The 8,831-nt window shown below is 42.4% G+C and overlaps 1 protein-coding gene across 1 annotated transcript; it reads right to left on the bottom strand.

The window, feature by feature from the left end:
• Nucleotides 1-1,845: 1,845 nt before the first annotated feature.
• LOC123759054 (glutamic acid-rich protein) lies at nt 1,846-8,181 on the bottom strand. Its single transcript, XM_045743835.2, has 3 exons — nt 7,669-8,181; nt 5,635-5,695; nt 1,846-5,179 (listed from the first exon to the last, which is right to left on the bottom strand). The coding sequence occupies exons 1-3, from the start codon at nt 7,738-7,740 to the stop codon at nt 3,480-3,482; spliced, it is 1,833 nt and encodes a 610-aa protein (XP_045599791.1). The 5' UTR covers nt 7,741-8,181; the 3' UTR covers nt 1,846-3,479.
• Nucleotides 8,182-8,831: the final 650 nt, after the last annotated feature.

Raw genomic sequence — 8,831 nt, 5'->3', positions numbered from 1 at the left:
TATACATGTTTAATTCTGTTTCCGTTGTAATCCCAAAGCTGTCAAAGGAAAGACATTATTTTGACGCTGCAGCGTTAATTATGTCGAAGTCTTTACTCAAATGTATATCATAATTATAATACTATAAAATGAGATCAGAAGAACTTATTTTTGTAATAAAGTCCAATGGCTATATATATACGTTTCAAATATTTGAAAACTAATACTACACCCGGCTTTACTCTTACCTAGCTTAGCAATATATTTAGCTCTTGCCAACATAGCTTTAGACCCCATATGCTTGACTTTGTACATGCAGCTCTTGACAAAAATGTCAAGAGCTGTCAAGAACGTCAGACTCCGTGGGTTTATGTGTTGACTCGCGTGAGGCTTTCAACACCGTTTACCATAATAACCTTCTCAAACCACAACACTGTGGCGACAAGGGGTCACTCCCTCAAACACTTGTGATTTTACGTCAGTGAAAGGCTCCAGTATGTTTTTATAAATAATGCTACTTCTCTTACTCTGCCAAATAACACTGGCGTTCCTCAGGGTAGCGTACTTGGTCCACTCCTTTGTATTATTTACATCAATGATCTGTCAAATGCCAGTCGACACCCGAAGGCAATTCTATATTTGTTGATGTTACAACCTTCATTTTCTCAACAACCCGTCCTCGACTCAAGTCCATTACATCCAGTGGTCGACCCTGCAAACGCGTTCATAAATTTGTACATGCTGTTCTTTAAAAACGGGAATTTTCTCGAATATAAATGATTATTATAATATATTGGCATATTGTGCATATATTGGCATAGGTTCGGTGTTTAGGTTCTGTTGGCGATTATTTATATTTGTAATACGTGGGTGAAGCATTTACAGCGTTGTGGTTCGAACAAAATTCGTCAGTGAAGCACTTGTTTCGGAAGTGTTCGAACGTCAGTAGTTGTGAGTCGTGTGTAAACCATTTTTCATTCATTAACAGGGGGTTTGGCGGGTGCATGGAATCACTATTGGGTCTTTGTTTGGAGGACGGACTGGAATTTTTACACGACTCACAACTGTTGATGTTCGAACATTTTTCAAATAGTGCTTCGGTGACGACCTCTGTTCGAACCACAACGCTGTAAATGCTTCACCCACGTACTACAAATACAAATAATCGCCAACAGAACCTAAACACCTAGCCTAACCAAACCTATGCCTATATATGCACAATATGCTAATATATTATGATATTAGTTTATATTTGAGAAAATTCTTGTTTTGAATGAACAGCAAGTTAAAATTTATGAATGCGTCTGTGGGGTCGACCGCTGAATGTAATGGACTTGAGTCGAGGACGGGTTGTAAATGCTTCACCCACGTACTACAAATAAAACATAATCACAAACAGAACCTAAACACCTAACCTAACCTGCGCCCAACTGTACATAGAATTTTGATATATAATATTAATATATAAATGAGAACAAATCTATTTTTAGTACACATTACGTTAAAAGCGGTGAATGTGTTTTGAGGGACGACCGCAGCTTTAACGACCCTAGACTGAGGACGGGTTGCATAACCCACGTACTATAAATATAAATAATTGCCAACAGAAGTTAACTACGTTCTAGTTTTTGTTTTGAGGACCTAAGAACCTCCTGGCGTTCTTAACACTTTCAACACCTGCACCCTTACCACACCAGGTCCAGATTTTTTTAAATTCAGCTTTGCTCCTAATATTACGCTTTGGTCCTGATGCCAGATGTAGCGTTATCCATCAATATTGACGCTGTGCTGACGTGTTTCTTTTGTTTGTGGTTGTTGTTAAGACGTTACACTGAGGTTATAAGAGCTTAGACGGAAACTCCAAGATCATCCAGAAAACTTTTATTGGAGAAGTACACTGTAAGATCAGACATCAAATCTGCACAGAGTCTGATTTGGTGTCATACACAAGGTCAGACACTAAGTATAAACTGGCTATTTATATTTAATACGTTGCTTGCGCACAAACTTGTGACGTAAGCGCTCTAAAAACATTGTCACTGGGTACTGGTTTAGTGATTCCTTAGATTGTTAATTCATAGTGTCAACAAAGTTTTCACTTATCAAACACCGGATGATAAATGCATCAATTCAGTAGCCTAAGAACCTCAGCCTGTGAGAAGTGATCACTCAACATTATAACCTTAGCTATTATGGAACAAGCAATAGTTACTCCACTCAACCCAAAGTTTGAGTGCAACTCCCTGTCAAGGAGAGTTGCAGCAATAATGTTGGCTTCAGGTAAATATATTTAGAGTTTTATATTTGTCTGCGGTGATGACTTGTAAGGAAATATTGTAATGAGTGGTTACACAGAGCATGACTTAGTTTGTCTTTATTTATTGAAAACTTAGAGCAAACGCAAATGAAAAATAAAAATAAATTATTCTTAAGAACTGTTACTCACCGCACAAAGGCTACCCATTCACTCATATGTTTATTCAAACACACCTCAAATGAGAAGGAACCACAGCGAACTCATAAAGCAATTATAACTGTAAGTACAGTAATGAGAACAAAAAGCAACGCACACGCTAAAAGACTGAGATAACACGAGATTGTATACGTAACTGTGCAGCGGAGTAATGAGTGAGGAAGTCGCCAACACAACACAGCCACCATATAAGTTCATTAATTAACCCTCGAGGTACACGGGAGACATCTCCCGTCACGCAGGGTGCAGTCGCGCCTCCACAGATCTCCAGTATCATCTCTTGATACTGGTAATGGCTCAAAAGGGCCACCACTTACGGGCTATTCATGCCCGTGCCACCTTTTGGGTGGCTTAATCTTCATCAATCAATCAATCCCTTGAGGCTTCATTCTACAATATCACCTGCTAACTTGTACCTGGCTACAGAACCTGTGCTGTTTGTCCTGGTTCCACCTCAGATTATGCAAATTACATTACTCAGAATGCCTATTCATAGCAGTAAACATGGCGTCAGTACATAGTCCTCATGCACTGACACTTGACGTCTTGTCAGTCGTAACAATGAATAAGCCTTCTCAATGGCATACCTTTGCACAACGGTCGTTGACAAGAATGAGTAATACTGGGGAGCTATTCGCTTGTTTACGCACTCACACCGGCGTTTTACGTGGCACTAACACAAGAAGGAAGGAACTATCAGGGGAAAGCGCCAAGCCATTACGACTATATAGCACTTGGAACTGGTCAGGATAAGGATTTGGGATGGGACGGGGGGAAAAGGAATGGTGCCCAACCAATTGGACGGTCGGGGATTGAACGCCGACCTGCATGAAGCGAGACCGTCGCTCTACCGTCCATTCCAAGTGGTTGGACACTAACACAAGAAGCATTTGGTTGCATTCCGTCTCACCCATTCCAATTCCTGATCCCTTTTAAGTGCTATATGGTCGTAATGGCTTGGCACTTTCCCCTCACTCTCCACAGACACTTGTCAGCACATTGTGCTCTCACAGTAACTCCTCCCATTTCATTCTGATCCTTTATTGTCACCAAGTTCGACGACGACATCTTCCTGGTGGTTGTCTTTAGCGGTAACATCAACGGCAACTGTTTCCTGGTCTGACTGGGAGCCCAACTCGGGTGACATAAGCAGGTCGTCATCATCATCACCTGCCTTCCCGTCTGCTGTTTTTGGTCCTCCAGCATCAGATTCAACTTCTGTTTCAGAGATTCTCGGTACTTCGTATACCTTCTTCACTCCATCTTTCCTATCCACTTCTTCACCCTCAGTTTGTTGGTCGTCGTTTCCTTCATTTTCAGACATTTCTGACTTTAGTTCTGCGACTTCTGGACTCGTCATTTCTTGTTCTTTCTTGTTTTCTTCTACGGTCCCAAAATTCAGTTCTTCTGCCAGCAGTTCTGATGAGTCGAGTTCGAGCTCGACAAACAATGAATCAACATAATTGACATGAGAATTAGCCACCACAAAATCTTCCACCACATCATTGCTACTTTCACCATCTGTAAGTTCGTTAATATCCCCAACTACATTCTTAAGTTCTTCTGCCAACAGTTCTGATGAGTCGAGTTCGAGCTCGACATACAATGAATCAACGTAATTGACATGAGAATTAGCCACCACAAAATCGTCCGCCGCCACATCATTGCCTCTTTCACCATCTGTAACTTCGTCAATACCCCCAACTACATTCTTAAGGTGTCCGGCATGGCCTTCAACATCTACGACGTTCTCTGGAACTTTACCTTCGCCATCAAGGCTCTCGTCGTATATAGCATCGCTTCCAATTTTTTCCTCTGAATTTATTGTGGCATTTCTCGTTTTTCTCTCATCCTCCACTTTAGCCTTCCCAGTGACTTGTTTTTCAGCATCGATATCAGGGTTTCCGGTTGCGACATTAGTTTGGGGTTTCCGCCTGGCTCTCTCAGTTTCCCCTTCAGTGTTACTTATTTCGTTTTCTGTGAGAGTCTCAGGTGTTGCGGAGACATTACCTTCTCGTACCTTTTTTTCAATTTTGTCTTTAACTTTCCTGTTTACTCTTATTTTCTTTTTTATATTTTCAATGTCTTTGTCTTCTGTGTTTGTTTCCTCTTCTCGGTTTAGGTCTTCAGCCGTTTTAAGTTTGTCTTTTTTGTACTTTTTCTTTCCAGCGTTCTTTTTGTTTTCTTTACTCTTCATATTTTTGTATTTTTTATCCTCATTCTTCTTGTCTTTCGTGTTGGTTTTATGTTTGTGTTTATGATCATTTTTCTTTGTCTGATCTCTGTTGGATTTGTATTCCTTATTCTTCTCACCATCTCTGTGTTTTCCCGTATGTCTGCTTTCTCCATTCATCGTGTTCTTCTTATGTTTCTCCTTGTTCTTTCGCTCACCGTTCTTGCCCCTCTTAACTTTCTTGTTACTTATTTCAGCCCCACTAAATCCATCTCCCTCTTGCTTGTCCTTGTGAAGATCCGAGTATCTCCCTTTGAGCTTATTCCCTTCATCCTTATTTTCCCGCGTAATATCTCCCTCTTTCTTCTTCTTCCTGTGTCTCCTGTCTCCGTAACCTTTCACCGTCAGCGCCTCCTCACCTTCTGAACCTTTGCGTCTCCGTCTCTTCCTGCTTTCATCGAAGTGCTTCACACTCTTGTATTCCTGTCCTCCGAGTTCGACAACCCCTGCAGGCGCCCGGTTAGCTTCGTCCGTGACGCCGCCTCGATCTCCGTCTGCGTTGAGGAAGACATGGAGTCAACAGTGGCTATTAGGGGGCGGAAGGGAAGTGTCTTATTTCATATAATGCATTTTCGTACAAAAATTACTGATGAAATATATATATATAGCACTTAGTGTATAGCTGAACTTCTGTCGGAAAATTGTAGATTCCGTCAAGGGTAAAGGGGTTACAGTTGTGAGGGTAAGGGGGTGGGGGGTTCTGATGCTAAGGTAAGGAGGAATTATATAGGCTTCTGATCTCCCTTTGTTTGCATCCCCTTCCCCTTTCCCCCTTCCCCCTGTTCCTCCCTTCCGGTTCCCTGCTATATTCTCATTATATTTTTCCTATTTCCTAATCTCTTTCCCTTCCCTCCCTCCTTCCTTACCTCCCTCCCTTCTTCCTTCTCTCCCTCCTTCCTTACCTCCCTTCCTACTACCTTCCCTTCATCCCTCCCTCCCTCTGTCTTACCCTGGCGCTGGCATGTTTGAGTCAGGTGTGATTCTCCTCCATCCTCACCACAGCTCTCTTCCTGAAATGTAAACAATTCTGCTATATATAATTATATATGTGAAGCAACGAATTATCATTTTAATTACGTTGATAAAGCAAACGCAACAAGAGTGCCATCAAGAACAGCCACAGTGCAAGCTACGGGCACATCTGGCCCTCTGTGCGGGCACCCAGTGTGGCTGCACCCCCTACCTTGTCATGATTTCGGGGATCAACGTCCTAGCGGCCCGGTCTCCGACCAGGCTTCCTCCTCCCTCCCACATTGAGCAAAATTGTAAACGTATTGCTCTATCGTACAGTAGAAGCGAGGCTTGCACATAACGTAACATTATAGCCCGTGCTACTTGCCCCGCTCCTGTGCCAGGTAAGTTCACTACGGGCTCACCATAGCCCGTGCTACTTGGAACTTGTTCCGAGTAGCTGAATCTATAACAACAACAACTCTCTCAAACGTGTCATATGACGGCACAACTCTGAAGCGCAGGACAGATAAATTAGTTCTTCCCTCGTCAGGGCAAGTTATATCAATAAATAAATTAAACATAACTTTGGGCTATCAGAGCAGCCCGTTCTCGCGAACGTTCCCAACGGCAAGAAAGTGTGGTACTAAAATGCCCTTATCCTAACCTACCAGAGGACCCAAAACAGAAAACGGGACAGTATGTTAATTTCGCGAGCCGCTACCATTTTCTAGCACAACAATTTTTGCCCTTAGGTGGAGTATACGGCAAAATGCGACGCTCTATTAGAAACAGATGTGTGCAAATATTAACTAAGGGGATCCATTGTTTGTCACAATGAAATGCGTTAAAGAAAAACACTTGTATGGGGTAAGTATCAAAATCTAAAGCTTGACAGATGTTGTCACAGCTCGAATGTCATTTGGCTTCATGTACCTCTGGCAGCTCAGCTTGTATACAGCCAGTCTAAATAACTTAGTATAAAGTGTGTGGGCACAGCGTGACAATGACGAGGACACAACGTGACAAAAACAGAGACACAACGTGACAAAAACAGAGACACAACGTGACAAAGACAGGGACACAACGTGACAAAGACAGGGACACACCGTGACAAAAACAGGGACACAACGTGACAAAGACAGGGGCACAACGTGACAAAGACAGGGGCACAACGTGACAAAGACAGGGACACAACGTGACAAAGACAGGGACACAACGTGACAAAAACAGAGACACAACGTGACAAAGACAGGGACACAACGTGACAAAGACAGAGACACAACGTGACAAAGACAGCGACACAACGTGACAAAGACAGGGACACAACGTGACAAAAACAGGGACACACCGTGACAAAGACAGCGACACACATTATATCATCAAATCATATAATATATGCGAAATGAATCATTTGGAGATGAATCTATTTGGTTTCCAGAAGATAAGGTAAATATATAGCATGAAAGTCTAAGTTGTGTAGACTAAAATTATACACATCAACTCTTCTATTAACCTGATATATTTAATATTGAACATATTATATAAAGTTACACAGACAACTCACACTAACGTTATATATATATATATATATATATATATATATATATATATATATATATATATATATATATATATCAATTAAGAATTCAACTGTAATATATATCAATGAGGAAAATCACTGTACCACCCCATACTCTACCACTTCAAGGTGGCACAGTGGTATATGTTGTGGCTGTAATACGTTGGTCGCGGGTTCGAGTCACCTAAAAGCTCCAGTTGATTTTGTAATTGATATATATCACGTTAGTGTGATTTCTGTGTGTAATTGAGGCCCATAATGGGCTCAGGAACTGAATCCCCCCAAATTAATTGCCTCTATTCCTAAAATATTTCAGTAACTGCTCTACTCTTGTTTGGCAGCTGTAGTTTGGCCCTAAATGTTGTGACCATTGCTGGAAATGCAACTATTTGCTAGAAACATTCAGAAAAATAACATGATGAGGCTGCTCTCAAGTTATGGGAAACTCACAGCTATGACGGCAGGTCGTATGAGCAGCGGAACCACCGCCAGTATTGCCAACACCGCCCGCATCCTCGCCATCACTCCAGGTGTCCTTTATGTCAAGTGTCCCTCTCGCCAGGTGCCCCTTACACCAGGGTTCCCTCACAGGAGATGTCCTTCACAATAGGGGTCACTCACAACAGGTGTTCCTCACTAGTGGTCAGAGGAGGACTCCCTGAGGCCCTCACCACACACTGAGTCCCTCACAGTGGTGACTACGACGGTGTGAAAGCCACTCGCTGCCTCCCTGATAAGACTTCCTGCCCTCCGCTACTCCCGCGGGTGCTCTGTCTCTACCGTTACCGGGGACACACCGACTATCCTCTCGAATAACACATCGTATTTTGACGTATAGATCCCCCTCCCCTAATGCCAAAAACTGATGTACCAAAAATCATAGCGGCTCTCAAAAATATAAGTTAATATATACTACTTCAGCGAAGAGCAGACGCAACACCAGCTTCCTGAGAGGGATGACTCACTACGCCAGCTGGAGACATATGTTATCTTGAGGTTATCTTGAGATGATTTCGAGGCTTAGTGTCCCCGCGGCCCGGTTCTCGACCAGGCCTCCACCCCTAGGAAGCAGCCTGTGAGAGCTGACTAACTCCCAGGTACCTATTTACTGCTAGGTAACAGGGGCATTAGGGTGAAAGAAACTCTGTCCATTGTTTCTTGCTGGCGCCCGGGATCGAACCCGGGACCACAGGATCACGCGCCAGTGTTCTGTCCGCTCAGCCACCGGCTCCCAAAACATATGTCTTCAACAACATATTAACTTACAGTGTCTGTCAGAATTCTTTAACCCGAAACGAAATTCAGTCACTTAATAAAACATACAATATATTTCTCAATTAATTAACTTTGTTGACAAATGCACAACAGATTTCCGAATGAATTTACTTTGTTAGTACATTAAAACAGCGTTTTATGGGAACTATTGGTCCAATGACCAATATATATACGAATCCTAAAGAGGTGGAAGAGTTATAGTGACTCACAGTTTGGAGACCATTCAGGCCTTCATATGAGCTCACGTTCATCAAAAAATAACTTTATGTTCCTACGGCAATATGCGAACATAATTATTAGTAGTCAATAATAGTTTTAAAACGCCCGGATACGCATTT

The sequence above is a fragment of the Procambarus clarkii genome, chromosome 15 (assembly GCF_040958095.1).
Source record: "Procambarus clarkii isolate CNS0578487 chromosome 15, FALCON_Pclarkii_2.0, whole genome shotgun sequence".
Lineage (NCBI taxonomy): Eukaryota > Metazoa > Arthropoda > Malacostraca > Decapoda > Cambaridae > Procambarus > Procambarus clarkii.
Note: the sequence above shows the minus strand (reverse complement) of the source record. Positions and strands in the feature narration are given on the sequence as shown.